General features: G+C 48.1%; 1 protein-coding gene across 1 annotated transcript; it reads left to right on the top strand.

The window, feature by feature from the left end:
• Window positions 1-189: 189 nt before the first annotated feature.
• Window positions 190-18,666, top strand: ATIC (5-aminoimidazole-4-carboxamide ribonucleotide formyltransferase/IMP cyclohydrolase). The gene is made up of 16 exons (XM_079311131.1): window positions 190-417; window positions 843-969; window positions 1,791-1,867; window positions 2,859-2,925; window positions 5,186-5,274; window positions 6,500-6,651; window positions 6,754-6,910; window positions 8,062-8,187; window positions 8,283-8,390; window positions 9,581-9,666; window positions 10,691-10,780; window positions 11,712-11,840; window positions 12,675-12,767; window positions 17,038-17,220; window positions 17,908-18,063; window positions 18,364-18,666. The coding sequence occupies exons 1-16, from the start codon at window positions 219-221 to the stop codon at window positions 18,481-18,483; spliced, it is 1,959 nt and encodes a 652-aa protein (XP_079167257.1). The 5' UTR covers window positions 190-218; the 3' UTR covers window positions 18,484-18,666.
• Window positions 18,667-20,315: the final 1,649 nt, after the last annotated feature.

Below are 20,315 nucleotides of genomic sequence, written 5' to 3'. Positions count from 1 at the left end.
TGAGCTGGGCTTCTCACCACTGAAAATCCTGTATGTGTGTGTGCACATACAAGTACCTCTGTATGGGTCAATGTCAACTCGCACATACACAGGTGTGTGTGTGTCTGTGTTTGATGCACCCAGTGCCCACACACGCACTGAGCACCTGTGCGGCGGGAATACCCGCTCGTGTCCAGGATCATGGGGCATCCTCAGCCTCCAGGGAATCTTCACCCTTCATGGAATCCACGAGTGCGCCCCAAAACACACGTGCCTGCCACCGCCGCCCCGCTCCATTCCCCGCCCCGCCCGGGCCGCCCCCTCCGGCTCCCGCCCCCGTGCTCCCAAATCCCGCCGGGCCGCCGCCGCTCGTCCTTTCCGTGCCTCCGCGCCCTCCTGCACGCACCCACGGCGCTATGGCCGCCCGGCAGCAGCTCGGTAACGCGGGGCGGGCGATGGCGGCGGGAGGGTGTCCCTGAGGGCGGGGGGGGCCCTGCCGCCTCAGAGCCCCGCAATGGCCGCCGGCTCGCCTCGCCGGGGCGGCCCCGGAAGGCGCCTCAGCGCTGGTTCCCGCGCGGGACCGCGGCCGGGCGGGCGCTCTTTGTGTCCCTTGGGCTTTTATCCCTCATTCCCGGTGCAGGGCTCGCTGCCCGGGGAGCGGGAAAGCGCTGAGGCGACCGAGCCCGCTCTGGGCGCCCTGAGGGGCGGCTTTTCTTTCCTCCCTGAGGGGAACCGCGAGGCTCTGGTGCTCCCCTTCCTCGCAGCACATACACTCCTGAACTGCGCAGCTTACTCGCTTAATGCTGTCGTTTTCTCTGTCCCGCTGTTAAAATGCGAACGCTCGTGCTCTTCCCGCCCGCCAGCTTTACTCAGCGTCTCTGACAAGACCAACCTGGTGGAATTCGCGAAGAGCCTGAACGCACTTGGCCTGGGTTTAATCGCCTCCGGAGGAACAGCAAAGTCCCTGAGGGATGCAGGCTTGCCTGTCAGGTACACACACTCCCCTGTACATCACCACCAAAAAGGCTCTTTTGGGCCCTGAGGTTACTTAGGTTGTTTTCTCTGTGAACAAAAGTGAGTGAAAACTGGTGTGAAAGAAAGTCTTCCCTTCCAGAAAAAAAAAAAAAAAAAAAAAAAAGAACAAAAATAGAAAACAAAACCCTGCCCCAAAGCAAACTTCAGAACCTTTTTATCCCAGGGCTCTGTTGGCTGAGGAGCCTTACTGTGAGGTGAGGTGTTGGAGCTTTTTGTTTGATTTCCTTGTCTGCCTTGAGCCAGCTTTATTTCATGGGACAATTTAATACCTTGATGCTCATAATCTGCCCTGAGTGCTGCTCCTCACAGCCAGGTGAAAGCTGATCTTTCCCTGGTCTGGGACAGCACCTGATGGTTCAGGAACATGTTGAAGCTCGCTGGAGTTCACTGGTCACTATTAATTTTCCCACCACAGTCGCTTAATGCAGATGGAGCCTTTAAGTGTTGTGCATCCACTGTTGGAAAAAGGTCACGTACTGGCTCTTTTAGCCCATGATGCTGTGATTTAAAAAGCCAGCTTTGGCCAAATAACAATGTGTTTCAGTGTAGTGATGAAAAGAAAAGTCAATTACTTGGCGGGGCAGGTGACTTGCTTATTTTGGTTATTCCAGTGTATTCAAGAAATAACTGTACTGCTTAGTAGGGAGTGACACATTTCCTGGGAAAGACAGTTGTAGCCCATGTGGCACAGTGGGGTTTCTTTGGTTTGGGTCATTCAGCCTGTGGATAAAGTCAGTGTGGCACATCTCTTATTGTGCTGTTTTCTTCTTGGGCAGGGATGTCTCAGACCTGACAGGCTTCCCCGAGATGCTGGGTGGGCGTGTGAAAACCCTTCATCCTGCAGTCCATGCTGGTATGTTCCTGCTGATACATCTTCCAGCCTGAAAGAGGCAGGGAGGGTGGGAAGGACGGGTTGGCAGATGCCTTTTTAAAGGGTTGTGTGGAAGAGCCAAGTAATGAGAACAGATTTGCTCTGGGAGCAGAAGGAGAGGTGAAAAGCCACGGGGTGGAGAAGTGCAGGGTGTCTGAATTGCCTCCTTGTTGCTGTGCTGGCATCTCTGCAGTTAGCAGAGCTCTCTCCCCGGGGCTATAAGTAACAGAGCTGCTCTGTAAATGCCTTTGCAGAGTCAGCTGCAGTGCTTGGCCAGGGAGCTCCACCGAGTTTAACCTGTGGGTGGGTCTGGTGTGCAGCACCAGGAGCACAGCAGTGTAGCTTTAGGGGTGATTTCTGCTTGCTCTGATGTTCTCTGACTCCTCCTCAGCAGGGAGGATCTCTCATAACTGGGCTGCCTGCACATTAATCCATCTGCTCTTTCATCTCCTGTTGCTGTGCTAGAGGTGCCTCAAGTGGAACCTGTTGCCCATTGTACATGAGGGCTGGAGGCAATCTCCTGTGACCCTGAACTCACACTGTGCCAGCCTGTTTCTCTGAGTTCCTTGACTCCACCAGCCACCTACACTGCCCATTGTCTCCTGCTTCCCTTGTCTCATAGAGCAGGTGCCCTTTTTCTCTCCCATTAAGTCCTTGATGACAGTTTCAGTGTTTTAAGGGTAGCAGCTAGGTGCTTAGAAAGCACATTGTTGAGGTTGCTGGCCAGTGTTTGTGATACTCTAGGATTTAGCACTGGGGGAAGAACACCTGTTAGTGTGGAATTTGAACAGCCAAAGACTCTGTAAAGTGGAATAAAGGAGCAGGGGCTGAGGGTGCTGTCTGAACTAAAATAAAAAAGTTAAGATAGAAAGGCACTGAGGACAAAAGCACAGTGGGAAGGGAAATGTTGAATTTAAAACCTGTTGGTGATTTAATTATTTTTAAATAAAGATGCACTATTTTTTGCAACTAGGCATCTTGGCTCGCAATATTCCAGAGGATAATGCTGATATGAAGAAACAGGATTTCAGCCTTGTAAGGTAAATACTGGGGGACATGATGCAATCCATCAGTAATCAAAAACCAGCAGTAGAGCCCAGTCAACACCAAGGAAGGGGAGCAGTAGGGATTGTCACCTCTGCACACCAGCAGATCTGCAGTCTTCTTTATTGACACTGGCAGGGCATACTATGTATTTAAAAATATAGTTTTCTACTGGTGCCTCTTTACTACTTGTAGTAAAGGAAAACTAAAACAAGAAAGTTACATTGTGGTTTCTACAGGGAACTCAGAGGTCTGAATTTCTTCTGGTTCCCTGGGAATTTTGACATGTTACACACAGTCAGTGTAGGGCCACATTACACGTGCTGCAGAGTTGATTTCAGTACTTCTGAAGCTGGCTCATCTTCCCTCAGGTTGGTTCCACGTGTCTGATCAGATGGCAATTCCCTGATTTTGAAATGCTTGCTTAGTAAATATACCCTTTGAAATTTGCATAATGTTTACTGAGTTTCAACACATAAATAAAGAATAGACATGGAAAATGGGTCAGAAACACAGCGTTTGTTCAGACAGAAAACACACACAGATAAGAGACAGAAAACTTAAACTTTGAGAGCTGTCTTGGGAGCAAGTGAGCTGCATCCAGAAGCTGAAGTAACAAAGTAGTAACAAAGTTTGTGCACTAGTGTACCAAAGTTTGGGGGTTATTTCCAGGTTTTGTTAGAATGTGTTCACTTAGTTCAGTCACACAGGGCAGCTGGGGGCTGTTTGTAACTAACTGGTGTTAACATCAAACGGCTGCTTGTGAGTAACCAGTTGTGCATCCCTGGTTCAGGAACAAATGGCTGAGCTAGATATATCAAATTGTAGGTGTAGCCAGGGTGGGAGGTACAGTATGACTGTGGGCCAGAATGCATCTGGAGTTGTTAAATTGCTTTTAGAAACTGATGGATGGATTTCTGGGCTGAATTTGAAAACCTGAAATTTAAAACCACAGGAATCCTCTTAGATGGCTCAGCAGTGGTGGCTCTTCAGAGCCTGCTGCATATTAAAGCAGGCCCTGCTGAATTGCAGGGGGAATAATGTGCCCTTACATCAGTGACTTATGGTGCACTTGCATCCAGACTGGTAATTTGGATTCAGGTTCTCTTGCAAAAAGCAGAAGTAGCTGATCCTCAGCAGGACTGCCTTTGCATAGTTGCATAAAATTTGCATATCTGAGTCAATGAAGGAAAGCCTGGTATTGATTGTCTTGGTTTGCACAGATAAAAGCATTAGCAATGTTAAAGTCCACGGGGTCCTCATGGTTTGCAACAGGTCAGGAGCATGAATGGATGGGGGGAAGGGGGTATTAGAAACAGAAGAGACAATAAAAAACATCGTAGGAAATTTAGAGACATGGGGGGTTCTGAAAGCCATACTGGAAGCTTATCATCCCTTCTGCTGGAGTTCACACAGAGTGGGAACAAAGAAATATTACAAGTTGGACACAAGGGTACTCCTCACAGCAGTTCTGTGCTGTACTGAGCACACCTTGGAGTTCCATACCTTCATCTACTCAGATCAAGAGAGTCAATTAATTCTCTTGGATTAAAAACCCTGTCTCTGAAGGTCAGAACAAAACTCTCCTTTCGCTGCAGTTCCTGTGGCTCTGGTAGGATGGGACAGGCAAGTTATTACATCATGCTTGCTGGAATACAGACCTGCTTCCAGATCAGATGGAAAAACTAATTCCAGTAAGGTCCAGTCTTTGCTTGAGAGGGAAAAGTCAATTTTCTCCCCTGCTTTCATGTGCTACAGAGGCTTTATGGCATTTGGGCTGCACACTCAGCTTTCATATATTGTTGGTATTTTGAAAGTCCAGAAGGTGACATGTAGGGCATTTTCTGCTCTTGGAAAAGTTGTGGAAAATTAGATTGACTGTATTTTGTTGGAATGGACCTTTCTTGGGTGCTTATTCTCTTTTTCAGTATTGCTGACAACCCACTGTGAAGTCCTTTGAAATGGCTCAGGTTGTGCACCAAAATCACTAATCATTTCTCTTCAGGCACGTGTGTTTAGAGAAGCTCTTCCTTTAATCTGGTGCTGTAAACTGTGGTTCTGACATTGCTTAATATACAGAGTTTAGTTGAATGTCATAATGCACTGTGCTATCATTTGCCCTTGGGCTGAGCATCACTCTTGACCACAGGATTTTATAAGACCATAAAAATCACTGGTAATATCTTGTGTTTGTCAAGCCCACTTTGGCACTTTTGTTTCTTGCTGAATAACCCAGTTTTCCCCCTCAATTCTCAGAGTTGTGGTGTGCAACCTGTACCCCTTTGTGAAGACTGTGTCTTCCCCTGGTGTGACTGTACAGGATGCAGTGGAGAAGATTGATATTGGTAAGTTGAAGGGAGAGCAAATCTGCTTTCCAGACAGACACTATGCTTCCGAGTGGTCTCAGTTCTTTTCTTTTTGTTTGGTGGTCTTTGCACACCTGTAAAGGAAGTCTGCTCAAGAGCTCAGGAGCTGCAGGGAGCAGGCTGAAGGCATAGTTGGGTAAGCCTTGTTGCTTTTAAGCAAATAAAATGGCAATAGCAGGCTGGCAAGGCATGCTGCATGGGGGGCAAGTCATGCACTGCCCTAAAGAAGGAGCCTGAGGGCTGTGCTAGGAAAGGCCAGGTGGACCATGCTTCCTGCTGAAACATGGAGAGCAGACTAAACCTCTTTTGCAGCCTGACAGTATAATAGAAATCAAAAAAACCCACGAGCTTTGGAGAGCAGAGCTGAGCCACTGAAAGTGCTCTTGAGGATGAGTGAGAACTTCACTGCAGGAAGCCATTAGAAGAAAAGGGGTTGGTCTCAATATGTGGGAGAGTACTCAGGACCTGAGCTGGGAAGCATGGACACCTGCATTAGCATGTTTTCTCTTGCTAGTTATTAACCCCCAAAGGCTTGCTGTGCCTACACTGCAGCATCTCTGCTTGGCAGCTTGTGAACAGCACAGACACAGTTCTGTGCCATGTGGTAGGATTGGGATTGGATTTTCTTGCAGTAGTTTAGTCCAAATGATGCCCAGCAGAGCTCTCTATTAAATGTTTTATGGAGTAATACTTGCTCTGCATGAAGCAATGCCAGCCTCTACTTTTCCTTTGCAGCAGCCTAGTATCTTGTATGATTTAAGGAGTTGCAATAGCAGTGCAGCCAGACTGAAAGGAGAAGCCTGGCTTTTTATCTCACACAGAGGACCTGGCAAGATTCATTATTATTTGCAGAGACATTTGAGAACCTCTGTTGTGTGGCAGCATGAAAGCAAATCTTCCTGCAGACCCAGTGTGCAGAGGATGGTGATTAAGCCATGTGTGGGGACAGCCATCTTCTTTGTCCTAGTTCTCATCCTGTTCCCTCACTCCTGCAGTTCTGCCTGGGTCAGTGTGCAGACTGAGTCAACCTCATCGGCTTTGAGCATTTTGAAGAGACTTTCACCACTCTCTGTGCTGGAGAGAGGGGGCACATTCATCTGGCACAAAGGATGGCTGGTGCACATCCCTTGCTGGCCTCAGCCCTGCCTCTGGGTGTGCTGTGTCCAGGAGGGAAGTGCTCCAAGCCTGTGCCCCTCTCTTGCAGGGGGAGTGGCCTTGCTGCGGGCAGCTGCCAAGAACCACGCCCGTGTGACAGTGGTGTGTGACCCTGCAGACTACACTGCAGTAGCCAAAGAGATGGCAGCATCAAGGGACAAGGACACTGCCATGGAAACCCGGCGCCTGCTGGCACTCAAGGTTGGTCACGTTTCCCAGGGCTGGGTTCTTTACCTCTTTAACCCCCAAATCCTCTGTGAGTGATGTCTCTGAGTCATCAGGTGTCCCCCATTGTGTCCCCAGGCCTTCACCCACACTGCTCAGTACGACGCAGCCATCTCTGACTACTTTAGGAAGGAGTACAGCAAGGGCGTGTCGCAGCTGCCCCTGAGGTACGGCATGAACCCTCACCAGAGTCCTGCACAGCTCTACACCACCAGACCCAAGCTGCCCCTGACAGGTGAGGCCTCTGCTGTGCTGGCCAGCAGGGAGCTCTGGCATAGCTGGGCATGGCTTTGTAAAAACTGAAAGACTCTCTTGTACCTTAGGCCAGCAGTGTCTTCACAGCTGCTTTATTACTGAGTTACTAACTTTGCAGTTAAAAGTTGAGCTGTGTGAGACAGGAGAGCTGCTTTGTTGAGCCCCGTAAGACCAACTGCAGCTCTGTGCTCTCTGCTGCTGTAGGATTGTGTGTCCAAGATGCTTTGAACATTTTTATGTAGTGTACTTTCTGCTTGACACTAGATCCAGATTTTGCAAAGGAAAACCTCATCATCCTTTTAAGATGCTTTTTTACTTGCAATTTTCTTTGTTTAGTATCTCCTCCATTTTTTTTTTTGTGTCACTATTTGCTCTGCCTAGAAACCAAGCTGTTTTTCTCTAGGTCTGAATTGGTTTTGTTCTTTTTTTTTTGTCTTTCTTTCTTTGATGAATTTGAGCAGAGGGTTATTACTTTGGGTTTGTAGAATGTTGCTTCTGCTGATGGTGGCAGCAGGAAGGGATATTAGCCCCACTTGCAAATTTGGGACAGGTCTGGTGTATCTCTGCCGTTTTACAGGGTGTGCCACTTGCCACAGTGTTGTAGTGAGGGACACCCCTGTTTTGGAGGGGAAGTCTGGCCTCTCTTGTTCTTGAGACTGCTTCCAATGTGTGCAGGCATTGTCCTGCTGAAAAAGCAGTGAAGCTTTGTGTTGCAGCATTTTCCCCATTTCAACTCTGAGATCTCCTAGGAAGCTTTTCCATTCCTGCACTGGAGGTTGATTTGCTTGCAAGTCTGCCCCCAGTATGGCAGCAGAACAATGCTACGCTCACTCCTCCTGGATGTGGATTATTGTTAAAGTGATATTTTCTCCTCCACAGTGGTGCCCAGTCAGTACAAGCAATTCTTCTTTCAGGGCCAGAGCAGAAGGTTTTGAGACCAAACTTTTAAATGGCCTTTACTCTTGGTGTGGATTTCTGGGCACTCCAGCAGTTGCTGAGGAGCCAGGGTCACTGAACAAGACCAGTTTGTGGTGGTTGGAGTGCTTTCTGGGAGCAATCCTTTGTGCTGGCTCTGCAGGCTCTAGCAGAGGGGTTTGCCTGCTCTAACGTGTCCATGTGCTGTGCTTGCAGTGGTGAACGGCTCTCCCGGCTTCATCAACCTCTGCGACGCCCTCAACGCCTGGCAGCTGGTGAAGGAGCTCAAGCAGGCGCTGGGCATTCCCGCCGCAGCCTCCTTCAAGCACGTCAGCCCCGCAGGTAGGGCGGGGCGGGGCGGTCCCTCCCCCGGCCGGGTGGGCAGGTCCCGGGGCAGCGCCGGCAGCTGCAGCGCCCTGCCTCGTGTTTCCCACTAGGTGCTGCTGTTGGAGTGCCGCTCAGCGAGGAGGAGGCCCAAGTGTGCATGGTGCACGACTTGCACAAGAGCCTGACGCCCTTGGCCTCTGCCTACGCCCGGAGCAGAGGTGAGGGCCCCAGATACCCACGGCAAACAGCCTGTCCAAAGAGCTGAGCCCGGGGCTCAGCACCTGGGCAGCATCCTCAGCTCTTCCCTGCTCTTCCCTTTGTACCACACTGCTCCTCCAGAGGGGCTTTCTCCATGATTGCTCTCCAAGAGAGCAGCCCTTGTGTACTGTTTCAGAACCACTTTGGATTCTGTTCCTTGGTGAATATAGAAGACCTATAGGATGATATATTTTAAAATTTAAATTTGTACACACACACACACATATATTGGGCTTTGACTAAAGGATCTGGATAAACAGCACACTCAGCACTGGGGTGCTCAGGAACATTTAACTTGAGTAAAGATGCTTTTGTCTGGTATTTGATGGGGGTTTTTTTTAAAGCTTTTGCACTGCAGAGCTCACCAGAAAAAGCTAAAAAAGCAAACAAAACCAGCTTCCTCTGCTTAGCTGAGATACTTTGCTACATCTCTCATTTTCCTTGGCATTCCTAGAAAATCTGCACAGATTACAAAAAACAAGGCAGACTTGATAAGGAGCACATTGGCTTGGGTTCATTCTCTACAGACCACATTTGAATGTTGCTCTCACAAAACCATTGCATGATTGCTGGAAAAACAAACCCCTAGAATGGCAGGGACAGAAGAATTGACCTTGCCGAATAGTGGAGTTTTTGTGATGGGAATTGATTTCACCTTAGCTATGCCATTAAATAGAAAATAGTTCTAAAACAAAAGAAGAAAAAAGGTGCTACATTTCTGAGTCTGTTTTCTTGCAGGAAAAGCCAGGTGGGAGCATAGCCATATAAAAGCTTTCCTCTTTTTCCAACTGTCTTCCATCTAAAATCTTTCTGTGTGATCCTTGCCTCTCCTTGTCCTCTTGCCACCAAGGGTTATAGCTGAGCTGCTTGCAGTGCTGGAGGTACTCATTACAGAGTTAGAGTTTTGACAGAGGCAGTGAAGAAGGAAGAATATCTGAACTATGGGAATATATAAAGGTCCATGTGTTTGAGGTAGGATATTTCATCCTTGTTGCTTTTATGACCTCTTTTTTAGTTATTTTTGCTGTGGGATTATTCTTAACTCTCATAGTAATTGACTGGATGTAGGAGTCTGTAGAGGAGTCTGTAGGACTGTAGAGTTTTCTTTGATGCTGCAGTTTGATAAATGAGTAAAATGAGGATTTTTCAGGTGCTGATCGGATGTCCTCCTTTGGTGATTTCATTGCCCTGTCTGATATCTGTGACGTGGCTACTGCCAAGATCATCTCCAGAGAGGTCAGTGACAGCAGCAGATCATTCATGGGTATCAAGGAGAATCATTTCAGATGCAGCCATTGGTTTGTGACAGCCTTTTTGTTGGAAATTGACCCATTTTACCAGGAAGACTTCTACTGGGCTATTTGTGATCCTCTGATCTGGAGTGCAGAATTTACACCAGGCTTTTGATGCATTTTTTTTTTCTTACCAATTAACACCTGGCTGTACGCTGGAGCCAGTGAAATAGCAGAGCTGGCAATGCTGATTTTTACAAGATGATTGCAAACCTCTGGAAAGGAGTTCTGGTTAGGCTGTCAAGTGAAGGATTGGAATGCTGATGGCCAGCCGCTTGCCCAAGGCAGGAATTTGGAAATGGATTGCTACCTGCCACTTACATGTAGGCTCAGCCATTCCCAGGCTGTGCTTTTTCCTAAGAATCACAGACTCTTAGGTTTGGAGCAGCCTGACCTACTGGGAGGTGTGTTTATCCACAACAGGAGGATGGAGTGAGGTGGCTTTTTCCAAACCATTCTGTGATTTTATGATGCCAAAGAAACAGAAGAGCATGTTCAGCTGGTTTGTGAGGGTGACATTTGGTACAGTGCTGCTGAAAATGAAAAACTCACCCACACTGTATGGCACAAATGTGAAAGCTGTGCATCTCTTCATGGCACTGATGAATGTAAACTCTGTTTTCATGCTCTTAACAGCTCCTTTTTCTAGGGTTTTTGCCTCCTCAGGAGTGTCACTGTTGAAATAAGGATGTATTGGATTTTAAGCCACATTTACTGTTAGGACTTAGTTCCATTCTGATTAGAGGGATAGGGTGTGCTTTTTACTAACTTCTGCCAAGAGCTCACAATGCTCTGCTGGTTTTTGTTTCCAGGACTGAAACCCATACTTTTACAGTGCTTTTGCTGTTGTAGGATACAGACAGACCCCAGCAGAGATGTATCTTCAGTGCAGGAAATGGCTGGAGGAGCTTTCAGGCTTAGCTCCCATTTCATTTTTCATTGGAAGCTGAAATCTCTGTGTGTTGCAGGTATCTGATGGTGTGGTGGCTCCTGGCTATGAGGAAGAAGCTCTGAAAATCCTTTCCAAAAAGAAGAATGGTGCTTACTGTGTCCTCCAGGTTTGTACCCCACTCCAGTCAGGGATGAAGCTGGAAGCACAGACATTTTGGGCCTGAGATGATGCACCCTCACATGCTGCAGCCAGCATGATTGTCCAAGAATAGCAATATTATATGGTCAAGTCAGTGTCAGGTTGCCTTCCTAGCTCCTGCAGTGATTGTTGGGACTCCAAAATCACCCAGTTTTGCTGAACATGACTCATGGATCACAGATTGCTGTCAGATCCTATTTCTGCTGCCTCTGAGAGACAAATGAGCAGTGAACGTCACTACAGCACCACAAAAAGAAAATCCAAGGCTTAGCTGAAGTTGCAATTGTAGTGTAGCTGCCAGGGGAACTGGAGAAGATGGCTCAGGAGCTTCAGGCAAGAAAGAATGAAATTGCAGACAGTCTTGGCAGCTGATTGCCTCCTGGAATTCAATTAACTTCACAAGGATGAGGTCATATTGGTGAAGCCTATTTCTTCAGGGCTGAATGCAGAGCAGTGCTAAGGAAAGTTGGTCTGAAACATTTCAGTGGATTAAGAAAAGCACATAAAGCATGTGTTTAGAGCTGGTCACCTTAGTCTGGGTTGTTTCCTGTCTGAAACCTCAGCTAGGGCTCCCAAAATTCTGAATAAGGCCACGCACGGGCAGATCTGAGCGCAGTGTCAGTTCCAGTTAACCTGATCCCTGTGCTGGGATAAATTAATTGTGCTTCCAGCTTGGATGGAGATGTGCCCCAAGAGTGCAGCTCTGGAAAGGATCACATTCACTATTCCCTTGAATGCCACAGAGAGCTGGGAGTTGCAGCTTGAGGCACGTGGAAGCAGCTCCAGATATTCCTGCCTTCCTCTGGAAGGCTCTGTGTGTGTGTGCATATATTTCCCCTTTGTGTGGAAACTGGAGGAGTGTAGGTTTTGGTGTTTTATTGGGCTGTTCTTGGTTTCAGATGGATCCCCACTATGAGCCTGATGACCTGGAGGTGCGGACCCTCTATGGGCTGAACCTGATGCAGAAGAGGAACAACGCGGTCATCGACCGGTCACTGTTCAAGAACATTGTCACCAAGAACAAAAATGTGAGTGTGGGACATAGGTGAGCTTAAAGACACATAGAATGATTGGACTGCTGTGCCTTCATCAAGGAGTTTATCACTGGGCAATTTTAAGAGCTCCTAAAATACTTGAAAGATGTTTAACTGGCCCTTACCAAACAATGGGGCGGACTTTCTGGACCTAATATACTTGTGTAAATCAGAATGCATTTCCTTTGTTTTGATTCCTTGGATAAATAAGAGGAGCTGGACCTTTCCCATTATCTCAGACTACCACAATATTTGTAAATACTCTTTGTAAACAAGAAGCTACCGTGTGCAATGTTTTGTGCTAAGGATCCATCACATCTGACTCACTGTTTACATCACCCTTCTGTGTGCTTGCTGTTGTATAAACTCTGGCCTGGCTGCTATTGCTCAGCAATTGGAGCCCACATCACCAGAAAGCTTTCAGTGATTTCTTTGTGTCTGATCTCATTCTCATTTAAAAAACAGACATTAATGAACACATGGGCTCAGAAGCAAGTTCTGGATATTGAAGTAATAAAAATTGTTCTCATGAATTAGGAATGCAACTTAACAATAATACAGATTCTGGGAGCTGTTCTAATTATTGTGGTCCTGGTTCCTGCCTATAAGCACATCTGGTGACAGTGAATGCAGAGGACTTTTCAGGCTTAAAGCCAGTGATGGAACCCGCTGAGATCGAGTCTTACCCTGAGAGCTGGGAGATCAGCTGCCAAACCAATCATTGATGGGTTTTGCTGGTAATTGAAGCAGAGGGTGTTTGTAGCTGCCCTGTTTGCCAGTGTGTGGCTGGGGCTGCAGACGGGTGCTGACAGTGCTGCTCTGTTCCAGCTGCCCGAGGCCGCTGTGCGAGACCTGATCGTGGCCAGCATCGCTGTCAAGTACACCCAGTCCAACTCGGTCTGCTACGCCAAGGATGGCCAGGTGGGCAATGCAGCAGGGCTCTGCCACCCCTCTGCTCACAGGCAGCCCTGCAGACCCTCCAGCACACAGGGAGCAGCGCCACAGGAGCTGCCCTGCTCAGCTGTTGTTTCTCAAGAGGCTGCTTCTAAACCTTGCTGTCGTTTTTTCATGGTAATGGCAGGGCTGAGTCTTTAGTTGGTGGGTTGGAAAACTCTTACATGCTTCTGCACTGTGCCTTGAGATATTTCTTTCTAACTACTCTGTTCTTTCACATCATTTTTCTCAGGGAGTGTTGTAGTTGGTATAGAGCCTTAGGAAGTTGCAGTAGGTTTCTCAACTGGATTCTGACTGTGCAAATGCTTCTTTATTTTCACTTTTTACATAGAAAGAAGGGATATGCTCTCTTTTTTTCCATCCCTCCAGGGCAATAAAAACCTTCTGTTTTTCCTGATTATATTTTTTAATAAGCTCATGATGGATGCTGGAATTTATAGGGACATTATCAAATATGTAATTGAGAATATAAGTCATATGAATTATTATGACTTGCACTGTGGTTTTGGGCTAGAAAGGACCTTAAAGCCCATCTCATTCCAAGCTCTGTCCTACCTGGCCTGGAACACTTCCAGGGATGGAGCAACCACAGCTTCTCTGGGCACCCTGTGCCAGGGCCTCAGCACCCTCACAGGGAACAATTTCTTTCTAGTACCTAACCTAAACTTCCCCTCTTTCAGTTTGAATTTTGAATTTTAAAAAAGACTGTTCTTTTCAAGTCGTCACCAGGTGTTCAGCCTAAATAATTTAGGTGTAATAAGTTGGTGTAAATGTATTAAAAGTTGCATTGTTGCCCAGCAGATCATTCTTGCAATGGTGCTGCTGTTTAGCTGGCTCTTGGCTCTCCATGGAAGTTTTTGTAGGCTGAGATTGCTTAAAAAAATACAGAAGAAAAATAGAGAGAATGTTTTTGAGCTTTGGGACATCATAAAGCAGCAAAAGGATCAAAGAAAATCCTACAGGTAGAGACTGAGACTGAGCTGCAGTGCTCTCCTTGCCTTGGCACTGATGTGTGTTTGTCAGGTTGTTGGTACAGCCTCAAAACACTGCAGTGCTGTCTCACAGGACTTCCTGGGGTCTGTGCTGTGTGGTTCCTCAGAAGATGTCTCTGGACAGCCAGCATTTGTCTTTTATTCTGCTTTATGTTGGTTTTTCTTTTAAATGATTCTCTGCACTCAGCAGTGTTAGGTCTCAAAGCCCCAGGACAAAGGTGTCACTGTCTTTGCTCCTTTCCCCTTGTCACAGCAGCAATTTCCAATTTCCCCAGTGCTTTTGCAAGTCTGGGCTGAGCATGGTGCTGCAGATGTTTCCAGAGTGTGTGTGGTAATGGATGTGCCATATGGAAGGGAGAGGGCAGGAGGGAGCAGGGATTCCCAGCCTGGGCAGGCAGGCATTCAGCAGGCCAGGCTGCAGATTTTTATATGGAAAGCACCTTCCACATTGCTACACTTGCCCTGCAAGTGAGGAGTCTGGAAGTCTGGAGTGGGAAGCATTTCTGGACCTGAGTGTCACTTAATTTGCAGGAAGCCAGCTGCCACTAATTGCAATAAACACTTCCACTTGTTCTGGCTGACTTTCAGCCTGTACCACGTTGATTTACACTTGCTCTAATGACACCATCGTGTTTTAAATTAGCAATTTAAAATTATTCTTTCTTTATTCTCTGTACAGTGGCATAAAACAAACCTGTTAATTTACCTTATGCTTTCCCAGTGACTCCACTGTTCTGTTTGTCTTCTCAGTGGTCAAGTCCTTTATTAGATTTTTATATTTCCAAGTGTCTTTAGGGTTTTTGTTTTCATTCATTATGCTGGGTAAATCTGAGTAAACCCAGACCAGTCTGGATCATTTTGCAAGGATCCTTTGGGCATTATCCATCTCATCCACTCTGTGCTGTTGCACAGCATTCCATCTATGGATTGTTTTTAGTCAAGTAATTCTTAATTTTCACCCAATTTTTTTTCTATTAAGTGATATATTTTATTTCTTTTCCTACTCACCCTGTGCTGCTGTCTCCTTTCACTGCTCACACTTCATAGGCTCTGCTGAAGCACTTTTGGATTCCCAGGAGATTAGGCTCTAAAAGAAACATAATTCATTTTGGTGTAGGAAAGTGGGGGGGAATGGCTGCTTTGTGGAGGATTTTGAGATTTTGGCTGTATTTTTGTTTATGGGGGAAGGGCACCATGTGGGGCAGGGAGTAATGAGGTGCAGGAAGAAGGATTTTATGAAGTGAAAAAGGCAGGGAATAGGTACAGGCCAGTGTGAGGGGAGATGCAGGTACAAGTCTAGAGGTGTTATTAAGCAAAAGCTCAACCTACTGATTCCTCTTTCAGACCAAAAATTCCAGGCTGGATTGAGGAAATCTTCCCCAGCAGTGTTCCATCAAAACCTGTGCTCTTAAAAAAGGCAAAACAGTGGCTTGAAGCAGTGATAGAGATAAACCTCTGTAAATGTGGGGATGCTTGTGAAGAATTTACAGGCTGCATCACTTTGATCAGCTGAAGTACAAAGTCCCTGCCATTTTGGAGTGGTTGAATCCAGGCCAAAATTTAGTTATTCATCTCTTCACAAAATTTAGGTCACAAAAAAGTGAAATACTTTGAGTGGTTCACAGAGGAAATGAAAAGGCTGTTTTAGAAAGGTTCTTGGGTGCTGACAGGTAGCAGAGCAGCACCCTGTTCCATCACAGGAGTGCTAGACCAGAGCTCACAAGGCTGTGATGAAGATGGAGACACCTTTCTGGCTGGGAAAGGACACAGTGCATCCCAAATATTAGAAACTTGGGAATGTTTCATGGTATTTTGGCCCCTGCTAGCTGCAGTCTCTAACATCTGTATCCCCAGCTAAAACTTTCTGCTAGTTGCACTCTGAAGGGCTGGGTGGCAGTTCTGCTGTGCTGTGGGACACAGCCAGCCCTCTCCTTTGTGCAGGGAGGGAGGATAAGGCTCTGTGGAAGTGGTAACACACCGGTGTGCAGCTGCTGTCAAGCTCCTTTGGGTTCCAGGGTCCCCTGCAGGTTGAAGTGGGTGGGTTGAGAGCAGAGGTTGGATATCAGCAGTGTTTGTGAGGGGGAAGGTGCCACTGAACTGTAAGAAACTTGCATCTGTTCAATGTTTGTGCTACCACCAATGTCCCTGTGGGTTTATTATGCACTGATGACTTCAGTTATGGCTGAGCAGATTATATCTGATAGCAGCCCAAGCCTTTCATTTGCTCCTTGGGGGAATCCAAGATCCAGCAGAATGTTTTATGGTTCTGGTAAGAGGTGAAGTCACCGTGTCTTGATGAATGGGAAGACAAATGAGTCATTCCTTTGAGGGCAGCCTGTGACTTCTGGCTTTACCATCTGTCCCAGTCTGAGCTGGGAACTCTGAGGCACTGGCCAGCACCTCCAGCCTCAGCACTGTGTCCCTGGAGAACAGTCTGGGCAACAGCTCAGCTGTGGCTGAGCAGGAAATGATAGGAGAAACTTGTTTTTTGTGGGGATTGAAATGGCAGGAGCTCTCTGGAGGAAGTAGGACCCACAGGATGCACAAAAGTTACCAGCCCTGGTGGCTGGGTCTGGCTGCAGAAGCTGGGCCAGTGCTGTATTTCCATAGCAGCTTCCTTAATATAAAATCACTGTGGATTTTGCTTACCAGTTAGAGATCAAGCACAGGTGCTATTAAATAGGGTTAGCAGCAGCTATTTCAAAAAGCCTGGATTCTAGCAGAGGGCAGCATAGGAGATGTGTGGTAGCTCCAGTGCCTTGATAATTCATGGGATGCAAGGGTGCCACTGGCATTTCTGAGTGAGCAGTGGGTTCACTTCTTACCAGCCTTGCAGACAAGCTGCACCTCTCAGCTGATGTGGTCAGACTGTGTGTGCCTGACCCAGCAGAGGGATGATGGTGTTTGTGTGACCTGGGCTCAGACATTGACACTCTGACTTAAGTGTTCCTTCCCAGAAGAGGCAGGAAGCCATAACTGTGTTAGAGTAACAGGTGAAGGGTTTGACTCTGATGGCTGGGGCTGTGTTATTTAGAAGGGTGAAAGAACATCAGTGTTTTGAGCACGACTGTCAGCTCAGAAGATGGAATTGACAATTGACAGGATCAGGAGTGCAGGCATTTCCCGGGTTCCCCCCCTAGTTCCCTACCCTTTCCTCCCCTGGGTGAGGAGCAGCCGGCCGGGGAGCTGTTTCCCGGCAGCCCGTGTGGAATGTGGCTCTGACCCTGGCTGTTCCCGTGCCGCAGGTGATCGGGATCGGCGCGGGGCAGCAGTCCCGCATCCACTGCACGCGCCTGGCCGGGGACAAGGCCAACAACTGGTGGCTGCGGCACCACCCCCGCGTGCTGGCCATGAAGTTCAAGGCGGGAGTGAAGAGGGCCGAGATCTCCAACGCCATCGATCAGTACGTCACCGACACCATCGGAGAGGTGAGGGCTGCCGGGCTCCCCCTGCAGCACGGCTCCTGCCAAAGCGGCTCCTTCTGCAGGGTGTGTCCTGATTTGCCCTTCCCCTACTGCAGCCACAGCCCCCGGAGCTGGAGCCTGCCCTGTGCTTTAGTGAGCAGCTTGGCTTCAGCTCCTGGTTCTGATGTTCCAGTTCCCTGCCCTGTCAGCAGCACCTTCTCACACAGAGCTGTTTGTTTGTGTGACCCTTTGGATTCTCAGAAACCCTCTGACCTCCCCGTTACAGGCCACAGTGAGACAACAAAATAGTATGTCCTTTTAAAGTATCCAAAGCCAAGAGCTGGATTAGGGACCTTGTGAATCACCTTGTGAGCAGTTGCTTGTTTAAAGGGGTAAGAACTGGATCAGCTGCTGTGAATCATAAACTGAGCTGCTGTTGGTCATGGGTTAAGTCATCTACCAGATGCCTGCTGGTGTTTAGGGAGCAGCACACTGCAGGCAGAGCATCTTGGAATTCAGGAGGGAGAGAAGGAATCCCTGAGGTCCTGTGGTGAAGAGAGGGAAGGAGTTAAAGGGATGCAAAAAGAGCTGCTGCTGGTGGTGTGTTTAAACCCCTTGGTATGAAGTTCCCAGCAGCAGTCATGGAGCAGAAAGCCTGGGATCAGAGGGAGCTGTGTGCTCTGGGGCTGAGCTGGCTTTTTGTGCCTGCAGGATGAGGACCTGGTGAAGTGGCAGGCCTTGTTTGAAGAGGTGCCCAAGCAGCTGACAGAAGCAGAGAAGAAGCAGTGGATTGCCAAGCTGTCTGCGGTGTCCCTCAGCTCCGACGCCTTCTTCCCTTTTAGGGATAACGTGGACAGAGCCAAGCGGGTGAGCTCATGGCAGGGCAGGAGGCTGGGGTGGCTCCAGGGAGTGAATGGCTGTGCAGCCTGAGCTTTTCATCAGCAAAACCCCTGCACTAGCATAGCAGACCTGGGAAGGATCTTCCTGCTGGTTACTGCTCTCACACAGGGCTCCTGAAAGAGAACTTCCTGCTCCCTTAAGGAGCAGCTCTGGGGATGGGAGCTTTTGTTCAGTGGGATGTGGGTGAAGGCCTGGCACTGCCAGCTGCTTCCCAGGGGATTTTGTGTTTCCATCCTCTGATGCTTGCCCTGCTCCCTGTGTGTGCAGAGTGGAGTGCAGTTCATTGCCGCCCCGTCGGGCTCGGCTGCCGACGACGTGGTGATCGAGGCCTGCAACGAGCTGGGGATCACCCTCATCCACACCAACCTGCGTCTGTTCCACCACTGAGCCCCTCTGGGGCTGCCCCAGCCCCAGTGGCACTGGGGGGCTCCTGCAGCCTGTCCTTGCCAAGAGTTGCTCCCTCTGTCAAGAGGCCTTTCCCCGTGTTCAGGGAGAAGGAAGCAGTACGAGTTGGCTTCCAGCGTAGAAAATCAGTGCCTTTTGCAAATAAACATACAGTTGTTAGCTGTGTGCTGTCTGTGTGGTTCCTGTCACCCAAATTCTGTGTCTTCAGGAAAAAGGTTTTTTGAGGTAGGTTTTATGGTCCAGACTCTACTAATTCATGGAATGGTGTGAAAGCCTGGCTTTTCTGCTCAGCTTCTTGTGGAACTGATACAAGATCTGCTTTGTCCTGAACTGAGTTGGGTTGGTGGGGTTTTTTTTGAGTCAGCAGTACTTCAGATCCATTATCCTCTTCCCTGGGAGGAGAGGGGAGCAGGTCCTTTGTGGGAGGTACTCGGGTTTGGTGCTCTGAATCCTGCCCCACTGTTTGGCAGTGCTGTTATTTTCTCTAAGGTAGAAGAGCCATTGACAGGCCTGTCCCCACACTGGGAGCAGAGCAGATTCACAGGCTGGAATGGGGAAAGTGTCTGGAGCCACTTCCATTCTCTGCTGTCTGCAGCTTGCATTAATCAGATTTGAACTTAAATTTGGGAAAAAGCAAAGTGAGAAGCTGGAGCACAGTGAGAGAAGTGAAGGATGAGCCCAGACATGTTTTTGCTGGCAATCACTGTGCCTGTTCCAAGGGGATTTTCTCTCTTTGATTCCATTTTATAAAATCTCTTCAGTTTTGCCCCAGAGCAGCCCAGAGTTTTTCAATAAACCCTTCTGTGGGCTCAGCTCAGCTGGTGCAGAGCAGGGAGTGTGCAGGGCTGCCCAGCTGGGAGATAGACCTGGGAGAGGGGAAATTTGGGCTGCGCTGCTGGCTTGCTGTGACTGTGGCCATGTCTTTAGTTTTATCTGATTGTTTGATCCAGACTGGTTCAAATGGAGCAATGCAAAGAGACACGTCCTAGGTGAGTTACTGAAGATACCACAATCCACACACATGTTCCTTTAGCACTGTCATTCCATCTGCCCCTGTTCCTGAAAGGGAGCAGCCTCCTCTCTTTTCTGATCTCTACAGTGGATTATTTCCAAGTGACTGGATTAGACAGGACAGAGCATTCTACTTTTTTGGTATGGATTAGGATAGCAATCCAAAATAAAAATTGTCCATTTCTTCCTGGCTGCCCCTTTGCTGTGCTAGTCCAAATCCTGGCCTCTGACTGTGTTGTGTGCTGTTGCTTCCCATGAATTGTCATTGCTTGGAGTCTTACTTTAAAAGTTGGGGTTTGGGACTCTTCCTTACACGTCTCCTCTGTCCCTCTGCTGTGGTTGTTTCAGGGCACAGACCCTGCTGTGAGGCTGTCTGGGGAATCTCTATCCATTCTTTACCTGCATCTTCTACATCATTGGCTAAACAGAGACTGGCAGTAAGAATCTGGGAGCTGTGTATTCCCCTGATCCTTTCTTTGCTGTCCTTGGGGTGCTGTTTGTTTTACTGAAAGAAGTTAATAGGTGAGATTTACACAAGATAGGAAATGTCTACCTCAGCTGCTACCCCTCTAGGCCCTGTCTGCTGTCCTACTTGTGCTGCATGATATCTACAGATCATCTCAGCACGTACAGAGGGATGGTTTTGCCTCCTGCTGTGCCTGTGATAAGGTTAAAGGATAGGCAGGAGTTGTCAGAGGGGGGAAATGGGATTAATATCCCAAACAAGAGTTCTTGACAATCCTGCTTCACTTGAGTGGATAAAGGTTGATAAAAACCTCTGGTCTGGTTCCAGGTGAGAGATG

This window comes from Erithacus rubecula (genome assembly GCF_903797595.1).
Source record: "Erithacus rubecula genome assembly, chromosome: 8".
Classification (NCBI taxonomy): domain Eukaryota; kingdom Metazoa; phylum Chordata; class Aves; order Passeriformes; family Muscicapidae; genus Erithacus; species Erithacus rubecula.
This window is presented reverse-complemented; position numbering and strand designations above follow the sequence as displayed.

Coding starts and splice junctions, on each gene's coding strand:
- ATIC (XM_079311131.1), top strand. CDS start 219: ATGGAATCCACGAGTGCGCCCCAAAACACACGTGCCTGCCACCGCCGC. Junction 6,911..8,061: donor ACCCAAGCTGCCCCTGACAG/GTGAGGCCTCTG, acceptor CTGTGCTTGCAG/TGGTGAACGGCTCTCCCGGC. Junction 12,768..17,037: donor GCTACGCCAAGGATGGCCAG/GTGGGCAATGCA, acceptor CCCGTGCCGCAG/GTGATCGGGATCGGCGCGGG.